Source organism: Artibeus jamaicensis, unplaced genomic scaffold (genome assembly GCF_021234435.1).
Source record: "Artibeus jamaicensis isolate MK-2021 breed Jamaican fruit bat unplaced genomic scaffold, CSHL_Jam_final contig_490, whole genome shotgun sequence".
Taxonomy (NCBI): Eukaryota; Metazoa; Chordata; class Mammalia; order Chiroptera; family Phyllostomidae; genus Artibeus; species Artibeus jamaicensis.
Window position 1 is genome coordinate 3,307,662 of NW_026521861.1, and position 20,125 is coordinate 3,327,786.

General features: G+C 51.4%; 1 protein-coding gene across 3 annotated transcripts in view; it reads right to left on the reverse strand.

Annotated features, from left to right (window-relative positions):
- SH3PXD2A (SH3 and PX domains 2A) overlaps positions 1–20,125 on the reverse strand; it is a 222,019-nt gene that overhangs the window by 162,896 nt on the left and 38,998 nt on the right. For all 3 annotated transcript variants that reach the window (XM_053668389.1, XM_053668390.1, XM_037159354.2), the window contains one exon: positions 12,528–12,608. In XM_053668389.1, the coding sequence (XP_053524364.1) occupies positions 12,528–12,608 (81 nt within the window). The remainder of the gene's footprint in view (positions 1–12,527; positions 12,609–20,125) is intronic.

The window sequence follows — 20,125 nt, forward strand, 5'->3', positions numbered from 1 at the left end:
CAAATGAACACCCTCACAGAAACCGATGCTTCCTCGCTCTCTGCCAACCCTCCGCAGCGAGGGCAGGGGGTCAGGGCAGCATCCATGCCCAGCAGCCCATCCGGCCCCACCTGCTCCAAAGCCTTTCTGGCCGGAGAGGGAAAGCACCCCTCTGTTCTCTGAGGTGCAGGGCCTCCCAGGCCGCCCCTGCGGTGCTCTGGCCCATGTAGGGGCCACATCCAACTTCTGACTGGCAACAATGGACAAGAGGGGTTTAGTGACTGGATTCCAGAACCAGGCTGCCCGATATCAATCCTGCCCCTCACTTGCTGCCGGGAATGTGGTTCTGCAGCTCCACTATTCTGCACTGTGAACTTCACAGCCAAACATTACAGGTGTTCTGAAGTAGCCCAGTGTCCAAGCTGCACCCAGAAATACATAAAAGAAAGGACAGACTTGCACATTTTTGAGCCCTCCTACACGTGGAGATTTCTGGGTCCATCTCTCCCATTGTGGTCCTGCCCCAATACAAGGAAGGGAGAAGGGACACACACAGAGAGGTCCCTCTACCCTCCCAGTGAGGCTCCCTCCTCACAGGCTCCAAGATGAGGCGCAGAGCCCTGGGGACCTGAGGATAAACAACCCGTCTCCTTGGGGAGCCAGACAAGTCAGCCTTCAGCAGAGGTGCCCCCTCAGGAGACCGGCCGGCACTGTCTCCGTGGGGAGAATGGCCGCTTGTTGTTCACAGAACCATCCTCTCTGCAGGCATCTCACCTCCAGCCCATACACCAGCCTCATGCTTCCTGTTTGGTTTGAGTTTTTTTTTTTTTAAGGTATATCTGAATGTGGTCCATTTAGCCCCAGGGACCCCCCCACCCCAGCCCCATTCCTAGCCTCCTCCCCAGCCCCCTGCCAGCACTCAGACTTCCAGCGTAGCTGAACTGGCCACTTTGTTCTGCTGGGCACCAGATAAACGCTCCATAATTAGCAGACGGAGCCAAACCCTGGCCTGGGTTTCAGGCTGTCTCCTGGCCAGCCTCAGAGCCTTTATTCGCTGCAGCTCAAGGGTGCCTAAGACCTGTTTATGGCTGGGGCCATGTCCCCCTGGTCCGGGCTGAACAGACATAGTTGCACAGGGGAACAGCTGGAGCCCCTGTCCCCCCGCCCCAGAGGGGCCAGAAGTGACAACGGGAATGACCACCACGCTAACCATGCCCTCTAGCTGTTTCAGGTTCAGTGAAGAAGGTTCCGGAGCCTTATCTCCTGGAAATCTCGCAGCTGCTCTGGGCAGCTCCTGCGGTTAGAGCCACCTGCCAGATCGGAAGGCTGCGACTCTGAGAGGTTAGGCGATTGTCCAGGGTCACACAGCTTGTAAGAAGTGGGTGGGGCCAAGGCACCGCCCACAGAAGGCTGTCTGATAGAGCCCGACCTTCCCGCCCCTACGACACACTGCCCCACTGGGAAATTTGGGAATTTGGCACCAGAAATCTCACAAGCTCTCCTGAGAGCCTGCTGTCCCCCAGCTGTGGGGGTCTCGGAGAATCTAAAATCTTTCTTCCTTGGCTCCAGCTACAGTGAGGATATGAAGGAAACAGTACCAACTCTCCAACGACTCCTATGGTGGCCTGGTCTCGCAGCCTCTATAATCACCTGGGGGCAGAGACCCAGCTGGGGTGGCAGGCAGCTGGTGAGGGGAATTGCTGCAGCTGGCCTCTCTGGGGCACCCAGCTGGGGGCAGTTCTCCTGCCAGTGGGGAGATCAAACACTTCCCTCAATGAGCCACAGCCCCGGCTCCCACAGCTCGCCCCAGCTGTCCCACACGCCTAGTTCCCTAAAAGTCAAAGCTAAACCAACTGTTGCCATCCCCAGGGAGGGTGATGCAAGGACGCCAAGACTGCAGGCCCCAGATCCAGGAGCTGCCTCCGCAAGCGGCCGGGAGGCCCCCAGCACGCGAGCCGGATGGCGGAGGCCTGCACCTCGGGCAGCTCACCCATCCTGCGCCTTCTCCCGATTCTCCGGTAGCTCCAGCCCAGGCCAAGCCTGCCAGCCTGGCTTTTCCACCCAAGATGACCTTGAATTTTCTTTTCAGGGTCCCCAGTACCAAACCCAGTGCAGGGCACGTAGCTGGCACTCTTCAAAATGGCTTGAAATTCCCTCCTTCAGCAAGGGAGTCGCAGCTGAAGGCTTCACAGAAGGTACTGTGTACACCCACACCCACACCACTCACCTGGCCACCACCAGAGGTCTTCCCGCCCTCCATTCTCCACTTTGGAGGAGGACACGGTCCCCCGCCCGCTTTCCAGCCAACTTTCCTGTTGGTTATCCAAAGACGAGTAGATGCGGCCCAGAGAGGGCAGAGCTAACCGGGGACCAGAGGAGAAGGGAGAAGACAGAAGCGGCAACTGCAATCCGGGGCCTCCCAGACATAACACTCGGACACACCCTGACATGACATCCTTATGCTGGGAAAACAAGGTGTGCCGCTCTGAGTGGTCATGCAGGTGGCATGGCCTGACTCAGACGCTGCCTCTGGCAGAGCTGGGGTTTCTTATCCAACCAGAGAGGCGGGCGGCGGTGGGCAGGGCATGTGGGCTAAGCTCCGGGAAGCAGCCGATCCTGAGAAAGAGCTGCTGTCCGACCTTCCCAGGAGCTAGAGAGAAATCTTCTGCTCTGCACAGGTACCTTCTCCCCAGGGAGGGTGAACGACCCCCCTCCACACCCCCAGGAGCTCCCTCAGTAATGCTTCCTGCCCTCCTCAGCCAAGAAGGAGGGCTTCAGGCTGGGAGGCTCGAACTCCAGCCTGGAATGAACTAGGAGCTAGGCTGCCTGAGTTCCAGACCTGCTGTCACGAGCAGGTCCTGTAATTTGGACAAGTCGCTCCTCCTCTTAGGGCCTCGCTTCCTCCTCTGTCAAGTAAAGGAAATGAACTACATCAGAGGGTGGACAACAGTGTCATCTCAAGGTGCCATTGCCAACTGATAGGTAGTGTCTCCCTGAAGATAATTAGTCCTGTATTTCTAGGAAGATTCTGAGGCCATGGCTGGGCGCAGGAGGGACGAACACCACCTGCCATGGGCGCAGGATGGGCGAGTGCCGATATCAGACCATGACGTCTGTTGTGGGCCTGAGACTGGAGAGCGGCAGCACAAGGGCCCGAAACTCACCATCCTGCTTGGTCATCTCTAGGAGTGTTCTGGGTGTAAAACTTACAGTTCCTCCCCGGACTCCCCAGTGGACATGGTTAATGCCGGTTGGCGGGCGTGTACCTTCCATGCTGCGATACGTGTACACAGCTGCTTTCTTCCCCTGAAGTGATGTTTTTGTCAGCCCTGCAGGACAGTCACTAAGGGAGCAGGCAGCCCCCCAGGTCCCCGTGCCCACACTCACAAGACTTCGCCTAGAGGTCAGAGCCCATGAGCAGTGCCAAGGTTTAAAACCCAGAGGACGTTCTCTTCTAACTTTCCCTGGTGTCCACAAAGGGGCTTCCCCACCCTGGTCCCAGAGGGAGGCTGAGTGACCAGCAAAGGGCAGCGCTGGCTCCTGACTTCCTGGTGCACGAGCAGGGGTGTCATCTGACAAGGTATCATGTCACTTAGAACTCCCTAGAGGTGTGGGCCTGGACCACCTACAGACCGCTGGCCATAAGCACAGGTACCTAAAAAGGTGCTCACAGATCAAGAACTCATCTGCACAGGAAAAGATTAATCTGTGGGCTGAGTGTCAGGCAAGCGTCTCTCCCCTCTCTGTGTCCTTAGGCTCTGCCCGGTGGAACGTTCTCCTGGTACAGCACCCCCACGCCCCACTGGCAGTGGCTCTGGGGCCCTGCCCCCTTCTCTGAGGCTTGTTTCCCTTTAGGTATGAATGAGGGGAGGCCCTCCCCAATGCACTCTGGGGACAGCCACCACCCTCCATCGGTTCTGGACCTGCCAGGCTCCTCCTGTACAGTGTTGCTCCAGCCACAGCGCCGGGGAAACTGCACAAAAAGAGGTCACCACACAAACTGCGCGGACTCCATCTACCTGCCTGGACAGGGGAAACACAATGTGGAGTACGCTCTGGCCGCACACCAAGTAACTCCAGGATTCCGGCTCACTGCTGAACTACTTTCCTCCCGAGTGGCCTGCAGGTACCATTTCACCAGGCCCTCCCTTCCTGATGCTGCTCCCTGGAGAACAGACACCCCACAGCTCTCCGCCATCCCCAGTCCATCCCACACAGAACCTATCACAGGGGAAATCAGGAGACAAGAGGAGGCTGGAGTTCACCCCTGGGCCATAAGGGCCAGATGAAAGGAGGGACCCTTGAGACAAACGCTCACTTCCGAGGGGCGGGGAAACCAGCCACAGTCTCCAGGAGCCACTGGAATGCCCAAAGGGCTCCCCTGAAATCCCCCTCTGTGCCCTCAGGGATCTGAATGATGCCTCTTTCCAAGAGCAAGGAAACACTGTCAACCAATAATTACTTTTTAAAAAGCAGCGTTTTCCTAACAGTGTTGCTGGGAGAAAGGTGGGTTGATAATTACACTTTGGAGGAGGAAGTATTATCTGGAAAACCCTTAACACCACCCGCCACCTCCCACACCTAGAGGCAGACTGAGCTAAATGGTGAAAGTGAAGTCTGTATCAATGAGACACAGAAAGAAGCCTCAGCCTCCAGGTCGGGTGGGGTGTCCAGCTACCTTCCCTCAAAGTCAAGTTTCTAAAGGTCTCCCTGGTGAGGCTGCAGCTTCCCTGTACTCTTCAATGCCAGTCATGATTCTAAGGACTTTCTTGATATGAGTTGTCTTATTTTATTCTTAACCTACTTTGAAGAGCTCTTCTGCTTGTAAAACTTACCACGAGGCAGGTTTTTTATTATCCTCATCATACAGATGAGAAAACTGAAGTACAGAGAAGGAACTCAGCACAGGTCATACACAGTAAGGGAAGCAGCTGGTCTTGGGAGCCAACCATCCTGGCCCTTAAGCACTGCACTCTATGGCCACGGCCACGCCACTCGGAGTGTTCGGTCACGCCGCAAGAACCACTGCCTGATGTGATGCCCGGGTCATGTGTTCGGAGAACCATCTAAATCCTAGACTCCAGTTTGACAAGATACTCTGGACAGGCCCTTGGGATTTGCTGTTTGCTACAATGAGTTCTAACCAGTTACACTCCATAGGAATGACCTAGAATGATGGCTCAGGAAATACGAAGCACTGTAATTTTAATAATTATTTTCACTTTCTTTCTCTAGTTAGGTGTTTTATTTAACCTGTGTGTTTTCTGTCCCATTACACAGTAATGCCTATGAGAGACATTTTATTTTAGACCTCCCACTTTCTCTACCTCCCCATAGGTGTCCTTCTAATTATTAAATACTAATGTTGTAAGTTATGTGAGTTTCTGCTTCTTAAACAATCACATGACAAATAAGGCTAAGGTTCCTCCCTGACTGAGCCCCTTCTCTCACTGATGCCCCAAACCACTTTCAGAGATAACTTTATTACCAATTTGGAGGGCATCCTTCCAGATTTTTAAAAATATTCATACACTTATACCGTACACGTACTTGCAAATGACACCTCTTTTTGTTGCTTCTGAATAATTGCCATCATACTATAAATATTGTTCTGGAAATTGCATTAGGCACTCATTAACATTTCTGGGAGAAGCACCCACAAAATTGAGGTCAATCTCATTCATTATGACTGTTGTAGAAAGTGGTGTGGGATACCCCACTTTCCTTAGCAGTCCTCTGTGGCTGGTCACTGAAGCTGCTTCCCATTTTTACCATGGCAAACAACATGGCTTTATGTGCCTTCCTGCAACCTCGGTCAAGGTCAAAATTCTCCTCTGTCCAGACGGAGCAACCACAATGATCCACAGCTCACCATACTGCTGGAGCTAGAACTGCCACACCAGGCACCAGAAGTTTCTAGAATGCTTGGTACAAAACTGTTCTCCAAACTTGGCAAGTACCTCCCCAGGCTTTGGTCCCCATTGGTCAATGATCTCAAACAACACAGAGCTTGCCTGGATGGTTAGAAGACAGGGCCTGCAGGACAGACACCCCCCACTCACTTTCTACTCAGGTGGACCCCTGGCACACCCTAGGATTGCCCCAGTCTGACCTCAGCTGAGGTTTACTCTGGACATCAAACCAAACTAAAGCCTGTATAAATTTGATGAACAGAAACATTAACACAGATCTCTACCTGCAAAGTGAGGGGCTTGGGATAGAACTCTTCTAAATTCTAAAAATGCGGTGATCCTACAACTCTCCATAAGTGCCATCATAACATGCATAGGCAAACATACACATCCATTTCGAGGCCAGCTATTAGTGACTGGGGATTATACTTGGTTCACGCATCATCAGCCTGGCTATTGGAGACCTGGAAAGGGAGTGTGAGCCTCGGTGGGGTAAGTGGGTGAAAAGCTCTTCAGAAGAGGTGAAGTTCTTTAGAGCAAATAGGCAAACCTGAATAACCTCCTTGACTCCATCTTCTAAGCAGTGTGGGGGGCGCTAAAGTGTCTCTCCTGCCTCTGATCAAATATTGACCCTGCGCACTCCCTGGCCAGAGTTCAGACTAAAGGGCCAGCAGCACCGTGGGGCCAGTGTTTGCAGAGTAATTACTGTTGCAGGAATTGCCGTGTAGGTCAGATTGTGAAACAACCTCCGATGGAGCCTTCCGGCCCTTCCTCGGTGGGGCCAGGCCTTGGGGGAGACACTTGACAGTGAAGGAGCTGTGCGAGGAAATTGAGAGAGGCTGGAAACGTGGTCCAGCTGCCAGTGGGAAGGCAACTTAAGAGCATCTGTGGCCCTTCACCCTCCTCCTTCTCCCCTTAACTGATCTTCCAAGGTATCTAAGCCCTTTACAACCAAACAGGCCTCGACATCAGGCCTTGTCCTGGCCAGCTCCCACTAGGACAGGTCTCTTTCCTGGTCAGATAGGGCTGAGTGGTGGATTGTTTTTAGAAGAAACCAACTTCCACTTGAAGACCAAGAGCCTCTCCTCTCCCTGTCCCCAGCTTGACTTTGAAAATGGCCTTAGAAGCCCTCTCTGTAACTGACCTGGTTTCTAAAGAGGTGTTTGGAATACTGTTGAATTTGAATTGCTCTGTCAATGGGGTAAACCATGATGGAACTTGGTGTCCTCTTTCTGCTGGGGCTCTGAAAAATTTTAGAGAGAAACTGGGAAAGGACTAGGAGGTGGCAGAGTGCTCTGATCAGGTCTGTGTGTGTCCTGGATGGTCTAAAGCACCACCACATTCCCACACCACTTTCCGGGAGGAGAGAAATGTTCTGTGTCTGCTCAGTACTTAGCCTCTCGTCACTGTGGCTACAGAACACTGGCAATGTAGCAAGTGTGACCAAGAAACTAAATCTATTTTTAAACATTGATTCAATTCTATTTTTAAAATTTAATCTTTAAGATTTTTAATTAATTTGCCCTGGCTGGTGTAGCTCAGTGGATTGAGCGCGGGCCTGTGAAGCAAAGGATCGTGGTCAATTCCCAGTCAGGGCACATGCTTGGGATGCAGGTCAGTTCCCAGTGGGGGACACATGAGAGGCAACCACACATTGATATTTCTCTCCCTCTCTCCTTCCCTTCCCCTCTCTCTGAAAATAAATAAATAAATAAATTTTTAAAACAAGATTTTAAATTAATTTACATACATTTAAATTCAAGTAGCCATATGTGGCTAATGGTTACTGAATCCTAGACACAGGTCTAAAGTCCCCAGATGCAGGAAGAGGGGCTGGGTTCAGTGAGTAGCCCCTCGTGTGTGGAGGAGGCAGAATCAGCAGGTCTGAAGGCTCCAGGCAGAAGGTGTGGGGCTGAGGAGAGGCTCTTGTCCGATTAGAAAGTCTTACCCTGGTGCCCATGGAAGGATTTCAGGGGGCTGCAAAAGATTGAAAAGGCTACTAGAATTGTGTATGTACATTCATGCATTTGTCTGGAGAGAGAACCTTGCTTTCATTAGAAGCATAAAAGCATCCTTGATCCCCAAAGTAAAATAAGATAAAATAACCCATTGATCTGTCAGATAAAACTTAACTTCTTCAAGAGAAACCTGTCCTGATCCAAAAGGATAAGGTTTTCCTACAATATGTGTATGGTACCTTTCTTTGTACCATTTGGAAGGGCATAAAAGAATACACACATGTGTATGTATATGTATATGTATATGTATATGCACACACACACACAATCTGCCTTCCCTCACTAAGCTAGAAGACCCATAAAAGCAGTAATCTGGCCTGCTTTTGCTCATCACTAAATCTCCAAGGCCTGGCCCACTGCCTGGGGCACAGAATGCAGGCTCTTAAGAGCAGATAGACTGAGGTTAGATGAATGGCTGGACAGACAGAATGAAGCAGGCATAAACGAATGAACGAACTAAGAAATAAATTAGGGACATACTTTACCCTGACAACTCTAATGCTCAGAAACAACCAAACTCCCCCCAAACCGGATGCAGGTGTGTGGCTATATCACTCTAGGCTGCTGCCACCAATCAAAGCCACCTGGGCATCTTCGCTGTTCCCCCTTCCAGAAGAATGCTTTCTTCCTCCCAGAGCGCGCCCCCTACATCTCACTCCAGTACTGACTTCATGAACAGTGGACTCGGTTGCTAAAAGTCTACTTTCCCCACGAGATGTGGACCCCATGAGGAGGGGACCGTGTCCTTCTCCACTGAGTGTTCCCCGGCCTGTACCACTTCTGCCCTGCAAAGTGTGGATACGCCGGAGGCCTTAGCACAGGCCGGTCCTCTCTTACCCTGAGCCAGCCTGGCTCATTCCCCTTTACGCTTCCAGCCTCACCACTCACAGCCGCGGCAAGGCTGCCAGAGTTAGCGAGTGGAAACACAGGACACACAATAAAATGCGAATTTTGGATAAACAAGAAAGAACTTTTTTAGCGTAAGTATGTCCCATGCAATATTGGGGGCATACTTACACTAAAAAAAAAGTTATTCATTGTTTATCTAAAATTCAAAACTAATTGAACATCCCATATGTATCTGGTGCCCTAATCACCAGATAAAAAAGAGAGTGATCGGTGGGGGTAGCTGGGGAATCCAAGATAAGGTGGTCTTCCCTGCACAGCCCGAGGGCTCCAGCTAAGTGTGGAATGGGCAGTTAACGGGTTCTCTGTGGCTTCTCACCCCCACACCACAAACAGCTCTCTGATGCTCCACCAGAGTTCGAAGTAGCCTACCGAGGACCCATGCATGTCACGGTCACATCGAAGAGACACTGGCTCTCCTGGAAGCGCGTCCTCCCCCTCTTGCCTCCCTGCTGCCTGCCGCCCTGGCAACACTGGTTGCTGTGGTGTGTGCCTGAGATTTTTCATTCCCTGGGGTCTCCCAAGAGCACCACATGCAGAGCAGGGAAGTCCTGGCAGAAGCTTTGAAAATGACAACCCAGAGTGATGCTTGGTGTCAAATCTTACTTTGCGCATAGGCTGGAAGGGATCAGGGCCACTTGGAATCACTCTGCACATGATTCCAGGTTACATTAGAGAGCTGGGAGCCCAGGGCCTCCTTGTGGTACCCTGACCTCCACCAGGAACAAAAGATACTATTTGAAGAAGGAGAAATTAAGAGGCAAGTGTGGGGAGACCCATGCTGGGGACAGGGAGGGGAGCCAGGGCTCCCTCAGAGGGGTATCCAGGTGCACTGCAATGATCTGGATACTGTGTATAAATCCCCAAACGGTGCCCAAGTAGTACAGATGTGACTGTGAATAATGAGCTGAACCGGTTCAGCTCAGCAGTTCTTCACTGGGAGTTCACAGGGAGGTCTGTGAATACCTGACCCTATAAGTAAAATTGTGCACATGTGCTCTTTTTCAGGGGAGAGCCACCAGAGTCACAAAGGGATCGATGGTCCCCAGAAGGCTCAGAATCATGAGTTGGTAAAGCCAGCTTAGTAGCTTCCTCTAGGCTGACTTAGTCACCCCAGGACTTGCAGGCTTCCAAAATAAGGTTCTGCCCAAAACAGGAGGGGCAAAAATGAGAGGGGCAAAATGATTCTGAGAAGAGCTACCTTAGGCCACACTCGGACTCTCAACCACCCAGTGGCAAGCTCCAGAGAGAGCTGGTGGCGTACAGGACTCTGACCGCTCTGGCCCAGAGCTGCATCTTGCACAGAGTGAAGGTGAGGGAGGGAAACAAGAAAGCCACGCCATACGGGGAGGCACTGAGCCCCAGACCCATTCGGCAGCAGCCCAGCATCCCTGTCACCTGCTAACACCACCAGACAAGCTAGCGGGTAATTCGGTATGGAAATCATGAGTCAGGAAAAAGGTGAATTCGCTCACTGAATCCTCACAACAACCCTCCTGGGTGGGTACTATTTGAATCTTCATTCTACACATGAGAAAGCAGAGCCTAGAGAAGTTTTGGAACCTGTCTGGAGTTGCATGGTGACAGAACCAATGACCAGTCCCAGGCAACATACCCCAGTACCTAAGCTCTAAGCCAACCTCTCAGAAAACGGAGCTCCGTGGGCCACCAGTGGCCAGAGATGGAGTCAGCAATGAATGCCCCGTGTTCTTCTGCTACAGGAGCTGCCATATTCAAATCAGTGACCCTGGCAAATAAGAAAGTTTTCCAAAACGCACACCATGAAGTCATCACGCCATGCATTTTGTAAAATGGGCTCACAAAGATGCTACACTTGGCTCAAAGGTTAAATTCTGAAAACCCATCCCAAACCCTTTCCCAACTGCACCGACAAGGGGCGATGATGCATGCGTACAGGCCTGGCCACGCTCATGGCTAGAGCCAGTATATCACACCAGCCACTCCACGTTCTGTGTCCCCTCCCGACACACAGGAAACGAGCCTTCCAGGCGAGGGAGAAGTGGGGGCAGCAGCATTCCTTCCTTGTGAGACTCTATAACCAGGAAGGGGGCGGGGGAACAGAACAGAAAGGGGGCTAGAAAAAGTTCTGATGTGAGAGTTTCTGCAGACTCTCAGACCCCATCTGGCTCATCAATGAGTCCTTTCAGGGTTCCCTCTCCCCAACTAAGTTATCATTTCCTGTCCAGCACACTACACCCATTGATGGGGTGTCAGCAAATCCCACCAGTTTATGCCGGAAGGACCCAAGGAGGTTGGACAGGAATGGAGGGGGGAAGAGGAAGAAGACAGGAGGGTAAGGAGTGGCTTTCAATCCCCATTCAATGGGATATTCAACCCCGTATTGTTGCATTAAGAGAGGATTTGTAATACAGGAAGCTAGCTCACCTCATAGGTAATGTGATAAGGACAATGGGGCAAAGTCAGGTACTTGGGGGCAAATACGCAGGCCTGGCCTCTCCAAGATGACTCACCACCAAAGACCTGCAAAGGAAGGAACGGGCCTTGGTTGTGAGGGCCAGGGGTGGGTGTCTCTTCTTGGTGTTTGTGTTGGCCTAAACTAGGCTCAGAGACCTGAGGAAGAATCTAGAATCTCTCAGCTTCCCCACACCAGGAAGGGTGGCAGCCTTGTCTGGTGCCTGCCCCATACATAGGGGTGGGCCCCCTAGTGGCCACGTCTGAGCTACAAGACTACCCTAGCCGCACTAATTGGTCCAGAGAGGGCACCTGACCAAGTCGGGTCAATCAGAGTCTTCCCTGGGACTTTTGAATTTGGAAGTGGCAGACACTCAGTCTCTCTGCTGTGGGGAACCACAGATATGAAATTCAGGAGCTGTCGACAGCCAAGTTCCTCAGGATACAAGGTAATGCAAGCTAAAGACAGTGGCCAGAGAGAAGCAGAGAAGACAGAGGGAGAGTAACCTTGGTTTCCGGTGTTCTTGGAGCCACTGTCTCATGTCCCCCCTTCACCATCTGGTCAACTGCATGAGCTTCTCTGGTAGATCCTTTCAACCAAGTCTCCTTTTTGGCTCAGCTAGTATGAGTGTAAAACTATCACTGGTAACCCAAAGAGGCCTAACCAGACTAGCTGGCGTCAAGGGAGGTGTTTGCAATGGGGCTGTGGATTCACATCACCATCCCCATGTGAACTCGCCTGTGTATATCAGAGAGACACACGTACTGTCCACATGTACAAACGGGGCAGCAACAGCCTTATTTGGTGAGACAGACACAGTGGTATGCCCCGTTTGTGTCTGTAGTTCAAGAAATTGCTTATTTTCTGTTTGTCTTTTCTGTGTGTTTGCTTTCCTTTGCCTGCAACGATGTGGTGGCTTGTGCCTCACCCTGGATGGTTATAGACATGTCTGCTCATGCACACAGCACCTGCAGCCATCTTCCTGCCTCTCCGCCCTGTTTTCCTACCAGCCAGGCAAAGAGGGTGACAAAGCAAAACTATTAAGACCATCTGAAGAAGCCAAAAAAGCCCCAATTGTTTGTCTGCAGTGTCCTAAACTGAGCCAAGCCCAGCTTGCCCATCCAAGTTCCCTCGTCTGTCCCTCCGCTCTGACCCAGACACTGGCCCAGAGAGCTGTGTGGGAGGTCTCCAAACCAGTGAGAGCCCGAGAGAGGCCCGCCCACCAGAGACTAGGGCCACAGACGGAATCGGGCACCACTCGAGCGCAGACCGACTCACCTGCAGGTCAAAGAACTTGCTGTACCTCCGGTAGATGGTCTGGGACGTGGAGTCGGACCAGGTCACGTTGATGATGTACACCTGTGGGATAAGAGTAAGCGCAGGTGAGTGGATGACCAGGGCCGGGCTTCAAGCGATGCCAGGCACCATTTAACGTGGCTGGACCATTCTTTTCCTTGTCTCTGCCCCCAGGGCCTAGCACAGGGTCAGGTACACGTGAACGCTACATACGTATGTCTAAATGTACATACACACGTGCATATATAAAAGGGTATTCAATACAATGCTAAGGATTATTTCGGGAGGGTAGGATTACAAGTGGTTTTAATTTCCTCCTTTTAATTTATAGGTACTTTATACAATGAACATAAAATTGGGGTTGTTAAGAAATTTAAGTAGCGAATTTCCACTGGTTCTCAAGCTTCCGGGTGAATGAGATTTTTGCAAGGGGCCTTTCACAATTGCAAGTGTCAGGGCCCTGCCCTCTGAAGTTCTGCATAAGTGAACTTGGGTTTTGGGGGCTCAGACATCTACATTTTATTTCTTTAATTCTATTTTTATATAGTAGTTTTAGGTTCACAGCAAAATTGGGTAGAAAGTACAGAGTTTCCATACGCCCCTCCCCCAACCCCACGAGCACAGCCTCTCCATTATCAGCACCGCCCCAGGGCACATTTATTGCAGCCGGGCATCCACAGTTTGAAGAAGCCACTCCAGGCAATGCTGCCAGAGCTGATTCTCAGAGCTTGCCGGGAACACCACTCAGGAGACCACTGCATCTCAGAAAGGTGTGATTTATCTCCAACCCTAAATCTCAGCTCAGCCCTCAGAAAGTGTTTTACAATAAAAAGGAGATTAAGCATGCAACAGAAATTTAAAACTATTAGAGGCTGTTCAGGTTCCCTTGTGGTGGCAGTTATGCACTGCCCCGGGCACCAGAACGAAGACACTGAAGTGGCCCAAGGGAACAACCCGGCCGACCCAGCAGCAGCAAGGCTGCCAAGGGAACATGTATGACGCCTTCGGTGCCTGTTTGAACTCGTCACAACTCGACTCTGAATATTCGACTGCAGACTTAGAGAACGTTGAGAGCTGGGGTTTTGTACCACCTATACAAAACCATGGTTCATAGGTCCTGGAATTTCCAGAGCCACCTGGACCAGGAGAACAACCCTAAGACAGTTCCCCAACAGAGAAAAGAAGGGACACAATACCAAGGGCAGTGCCTGTCTGACAAACAGACTTCACCCAGATGCCGAGGGTCCGAGGACAGAAATATTTGTTAGTCTCTGTTGATACCTTTTCAGGATGATGGAGACCTGTTCTACTAGAACAGAGAAATACTCAGGGGGAATGAAAGCCCCTCTGAGGGAAATAACTCCTCACTTTGGCCTCTCCGGCAGCATCCAGAGCAGTAATGGGCCTGCTTCTGTTTCAGAAATAGAAGCTCAGTAAATTTTTAAGAATCAAGTGGAGACTCCGCGTGGCATGGAGACCTCAGGCTTCTGGGCAGGTGAGAGGTGAATTGCTCCTTGAAGAAAAATGTAGCCAAACTGTGTTAAGAAACACATCTGCACTGGGATCAAGTTTTATCTTTTGCCCTGCTCCAGATAAGGGTGGTCCCTCAAAGTGGGATTCAATCGAATCCCCATGAAACTGTGTACGGGTGACCATTTCGGGCTACAATGGGGGGTGGGATATGTATGTTGATGAAGAAGTGAAGGTAAAGAACTACGTACAACATTTAAGTCAGACCTTAGCCGTGACTGATGATGACCGTAACTGTATTGGAGATACAGCTGTATCCGTCCCCCACAGACTCGCTATTCCTTTGAGCCTGGAGATGAGGCTCAAGACTTGGGAGACATGATTCCCCAGAAAGCCACCGAGAAGAAAATGGACTGGAACCTGTGTCAAGCAAACTTTCATTTCACATTTTGTAGGTGTTGGTGCCCTCCTGGGAAGATAACTGGGGACCTGTGGTAACTCTACAGACCGGGAAAGGTCTCCTTTAAAAACGAATGGAGCCCCGGCTGAAAACATGGAACTTCTGTCAACTGTACTAAAAACTGTTCTAGACGAATTGCAACGCCACTGCTAATGTGTCTTATGCCTTTAGTCTCATCAAATTGCCGGCAGGATGGTTTCTGATATGTGGAAGGACTGTTTATGCAACAGCGAAAAGATTTCTACATATTCTTATCTGCACTTATGTTGTGTTGGTTCATGCGTCTTTAATTGAACTAATCTTGTAGAAATAAGATGATTAAAATCTAACAGGGGGAATAATGAGGGAACTCAAAGAGTTAAAAGATTTTAGCTTCAGTCATAGTTGATAGCCCTAAGTGACTAACACCTGTGGAAAGCCCGTACTCCAGGAACTGGATTGCATGACCTCTCGGCTCCAGGAAAGCGACAAGCAATCCAATCTTGTGGCCCGCGGGGGCTGCAAGGCATGGAGACGGAGTCTGAGCCTCTGTGTTCCAGGTCGGCAATGCTGGTGATGCCGGTCAAGAACTGGCGATCGACAGATAAAGAAGTATTAGGAAAACTGACACAGGACTGTAATTCTTATCCAATTAACCTTTTTTCCAAACCCTTACCTACCCCTTCTTCTCTTACAAAAAGGTCAGCTTGAGATGAGAAGTTAAGATGGTTTTTGAGGGCACATAACCTGCCATCTTCTCGGATTGTCAGCATCTGAATAGACAGCCCATAAAGATGGAAAAAAAATCACTTTGCTCTGTTGAACAACCAAACTGAACCTGGGTGACAACAGATTCACAGGAGATGTTGGTGCACGGGAGGTTGGTAAACTTTTCAGAAATGAAGGCATTTCAGGACTCCATTTCCAGTGTCACCTCAGTTCCCAAGCTCAGTTAGGCTCTCCATGGCTGCCACCTCTGGAAGACTCTGGAAGGCTCCCTCGCCCAGGAGGTGGGCAGGACTGCTGGTGGCAGAAGGAGAGTCCCCTGCCTACACAAGCTGGCCTGCTGCTCCCACCATTTTTGTCCCTTTTACCTGAACCCACACCAAAGGCACACCTTCCTGGGAGAGGCCTCAGTTAGAGGAAGGGGTCCCCTCATCTCAGAGCTGTTCTGCTGAAGGAGAATCACCTGGGAGCTTAACAAAAGCCCAGGCTCCCTGGCCTCTGTCTGGTAAGTCCAATTCAGCGGTCTGGGGGACCCCACCAATGAGAAGAACCAAGTGGGCAGAGAAGCTGGGGATCTCGGCCACTGTGCAAAGGAAGGGACGTTAGCCAACAGGGGTAGCCTTTAGACACCTCGGCATCAGGGTAGCTGACTTTGCCGTGAAGCAGGGCTGTCTTAGTCTGCTTGGGCTGCTATCACAAAATACCATCTACTAGGTGACCTACACTATAAACATTCATTCTCACAGTTGTGGAGGCTGGAAGTCCACCATCAAGGTCCCTGGGGAGGACCCACTTCCTGGCTTGCAGATGGCTGCCTTTTTGCTGTGCCCTCCCATGGTAGAGAGAGGGGGCTACGGTCCCTTCCTCTTCTTACATGGGCACTAATGCCAGCATTGGGGCTCCACCCTCATGCTCTCCTCTAAACCTAATCGCCCCCCACGGGCCCCACCTCAGTAACATCACACTGTAGATTAGCGCTTCAACAAGTGAATCTGGGGAGGGACCCAAACTTTCAATCCGTAGCAAGGGGTCTGCACACAGGAGTGCGAGGCTTTCTGTTTGGCTACTCAGTGAACAGCCAAGGAAGGGAGCTTGGAGTCCAGTCCCTTCTCACCTCTGATCCCTAAGTCTCAGAGTTAGCCTCACGCTGGGTGGAGTGTTTGTTCTCAAATGCACCCAAGCAGAGGGCCAGAAAGCAAAGCAAATAGAGAGCTAAGTGATGCCAGACTAAGACAGGGTATTTATGGCCGGCTTTATGGGGTCCTGATAAGAAAGAACATAAAATAAAAGGCCGTCCCTTTCCTCACCAGCCCAAAATAAACTATTGACTATTCTAACAAACAGATGGAGATATGCTGTGCTTTACATCCTGGAAACATATAGCTCATACAATAAACCGTTGAAACCATTTAGGTCCTGGGTACCACAGTATAATCTTCAGCTCAATGAGGTAGCTACTATACCACTGTTATCCACATTTTGTACAGGAGGAAGCCAAGGTTCAGAGAAGCTAAGTAACTTGGCTCAAGGTCACACAGGTAGCAAAATACAGAGGAAAGGACTCAAACCCATGTTTAGCTGAGTCCGATGCCCATGCTTTAAACAATTATCTCCCTGTGTCGATTTAGAAATGTGGATACTTAAACCAAACTACTTGACCAGAAATAAATGACATCTTTTTAAATAAAGCTTTAGATGGTCTGAAGAATCTGTACAACCCCTCCTTAGGGGTGAGCTTAGAGGGACAAGGGGGAGTTAGGTAACTCTGAGAGCCTGACACATAGAAGAGACAGAACCTGGGGCCCAGACAGAAGTCAATGGTTAGGAATGCTACAAAACCAGACCAGTGCACAGGAAACCCTCATACACAACTGGCTACCGACGGCAGGACGCTGTGGAATTTTCACAGGGATTGTCATCCACCCCCTTCCCCTGCTGACTCCCGGATCCTGCCAGCTACATCTCCCCTCCCACCTGCATCTGCCCTTCCTGCAGCTCCCCTGCAGGGAGCAGATGCTGTGCACACCCAGTGCTGCCTTCCTGACCTCTGCCTGGGTGGCTGCACCTTTAGCAGGTCCCAAGTGGCCAAGCCCTCCCAGGAGAAAGCCTGCACTCACCTGCAGGCCACTGGACGGCAACCAGGCAGAGCTCAGAGGAAGGGCTTCCCTGGGACTTAACATGACCCATGCTCCATCCTCTCTAGTAAGTAGGGCTTCCCTTCAGCTCCCACAAAGAATTAATCCCAGGCTCACAGCCACTGGGAGGCCTCTTCTTTTGCAGAGAAGGAACCTAAGACCCAGGAAGTAGATCTGCCAAGGAAGAGGCAGATTCCAGAGTCAGCCTCTCCTGGGTTTCTCTCAGGACTCTTGTTAGTGGCTATGAGACCCCAGTCCAGCCTCTCAGGCCCTCAGGCTCCTCCTGAATTGAAAAGGCCTTCAGGGCTGCGGGACCTGATAAGCTACATTGGTTATCATCACAGGTGGGCTCACCCTGTTAGTGGCCGAGCGGGACAGGAAACCAGACCTCCCAGTTTCCAGCCTGACCGAGCAGTGCATGGCCACAGGCCATGCTGCCTCTCTTGGAAAAGCCCTTTCCTTCCTACTCTCCGAAATAGTTGAAAAGTGACTGGGAATCATCTAAAAGTGAGTTGGGAATTGACTTCAACTCACACAAAAAACAGGCCCTGTAGGGAACAGCCAGAGGACAGGGGGAAGGGGTGGGCTCCAAGGGACCCTGGTCAGCCACAGCCCCCAGGACAGGACAGGACAGGACAGTGCTTCTCCTCAAACACACATCTCTCCTCTTTGGGCAAAGAACTGCTCCTGCAAAAGGGGCGGGGCGGGTGGAATCGCATAAAGGGGGAGTAAATAGTGACGGAAGGAGGCTTGGCTTTACGCACAATACAGTATACGGATGATGCGTTACAGCAGTGCACGGTTGAAACTTATATAGTTTTATTAACCAACATCACCCCAATAAATTCAATAAAAAACACTTTTTAAACTGGCTCTTGCTACCATCTTGTACTTGCTCAGGGCACGAGGGAGACTCCCGTGTGAGGATGGGGAAATGAACCCCTGTTCCCCAGTTCACACAAACCTCTGGGGTTTGCCAGAGGCCCCCGGGGCCTCTGCTCCTGGACCATCCAGTCTACATCCCGAGTGGAGGGGATGGTCAGAGACCTTCCTGGAGCTGAGCCCATAGATGAGGCCGGTCTCCAGGCCCCTTTCTCTCATTTGAGCAGGAGGCACCTCTGCTTCTCCCAAACCTTGAACACCCTAGATTATCCCTCCAGAGGAGCAATGGATACACAAAATTCGAGCCCAACCCTTCCCCCGACCCCGCCCCATTGGACTTTCTCGAGCTTCCCTGAGCTGGCGCTGCCAGCACTGGAAAGCCCAGTGATAAACTCAGAGAAAGAGCAGGTGGAGGGGAGGGGATGGGGCAGAGGTCATCTGAGAAGGCCAGCTCTGTGTCCTGGGGCCCAGATAAACCTCCCTGGTCACAGGAACAGCAGAGATAACATTACCCAGCAGCTGTGTCTCCAGAAAGGTTTGCAATTAAACACCCTGTGTACACACACTTTGGGGTTATGTTTCCTGGATGGAGTTTCCCTTCCTTCTGGACTTAAAAAGCCCGTGGCTTCTATTTACCCTGTCGAGGGCCATTCAGGCAGATGGCAGGCGTCTAGGAAGGCTCACGAAAGACCGGCAAGTCCATCCAGCTTCCCTGAAGAGGAAGCCCCTGGGCCTCCTGTCCCCTGGTCACACTCGGCCTCTGCAGACCGGGATCTCCACCACAGACACGGCCATGGTAGCTCCCAGCAGACACCCTCACAAAGGCTTGGACTCACCAGCCCACCCACTCTGAGGCCATCTTGGGCCGCCTTCCTTCTGTTCAGCTCATTAAGCTCAGAAATGTCTGAGGCTTCTGAGACTTCCACAGCTTCCAAGTCTTGCTCCTTTCAACAGGAAAGCAGCCTCAATGCAAATTGGGACCGCAGCTCAACTCCAGGGCTCAGAGAATGAAGCCCAGCCCCGTTCCTGTGGTGGGGTGTCCAAGATCAGACCTGGGCTGCAACCAATTAACAGCACAAAGTTATGGCCCAGCCAGTCCTAGAAGGCCTAGGACCTGCCTGTGTTCAATCAGAACGTGCCAGCAAGTATTCGACGTTCAACTCTGCTGCAGGGAAGCAGAGACAGGAGTTAGCAACTGTGGAGGAAATTGTGTATCTTTGTGGCACTGTGGCTCAGTCTACTAAGGAAGGCCTTCTTTTCCCTGGGCCCCAGCCAGTGCTCCAACCCCCCTCCACCGGTGACAACAGTTAGCTAGGACTAGGGCTGTTGATGTAGGAAGCAGCCCTCACTTAGAAACCGGGACTTGGAGGGGGACCTCCACCCCAGCATGCACATGCACAGGTTGACTAAGGGTTAACCTGTTCTCTGAGCACCCTACGCCAGGGTCCCTATTGGACCTCATGATTCCGGAGCAGTCACAGTGTAAGTGAACCCCAGGTGAGCTATGGGAGGGGAGGGAAGGGGCATGTGCAGGCGGACCACTCCCCCCAGAACCCTGTGTCCAGCAGGTACCACCCAAGCAGGTGTTGCAGCTACAGACCGTCTGGCCCTCCTCTGGGAAAAGGGGCTTTTTATAAGTACACGGAGGGGCGGCTAGACATTAGGCTCCTGTGCAATATCAGATACCTTCGCATTTCATGGGTGTCCATCACACTCACTGTCCGCCATTGTTTGCGTAAGTTGAGGGCCTTCATTGCTTATTGAATTTGGAGGGTAGAGGGTAGGCAAAGGGGTCTGGAGGAAGCCTCCATGTCACTGGTGCCTCCATTTATGACTCTACAGAACGGGATGGCAGTGGTTACCTCACTTTGGGCTGTAGTGAGGATTCCGTGAGCTCCCCTGTACATCTTCCCACCTGAATGGAAGCC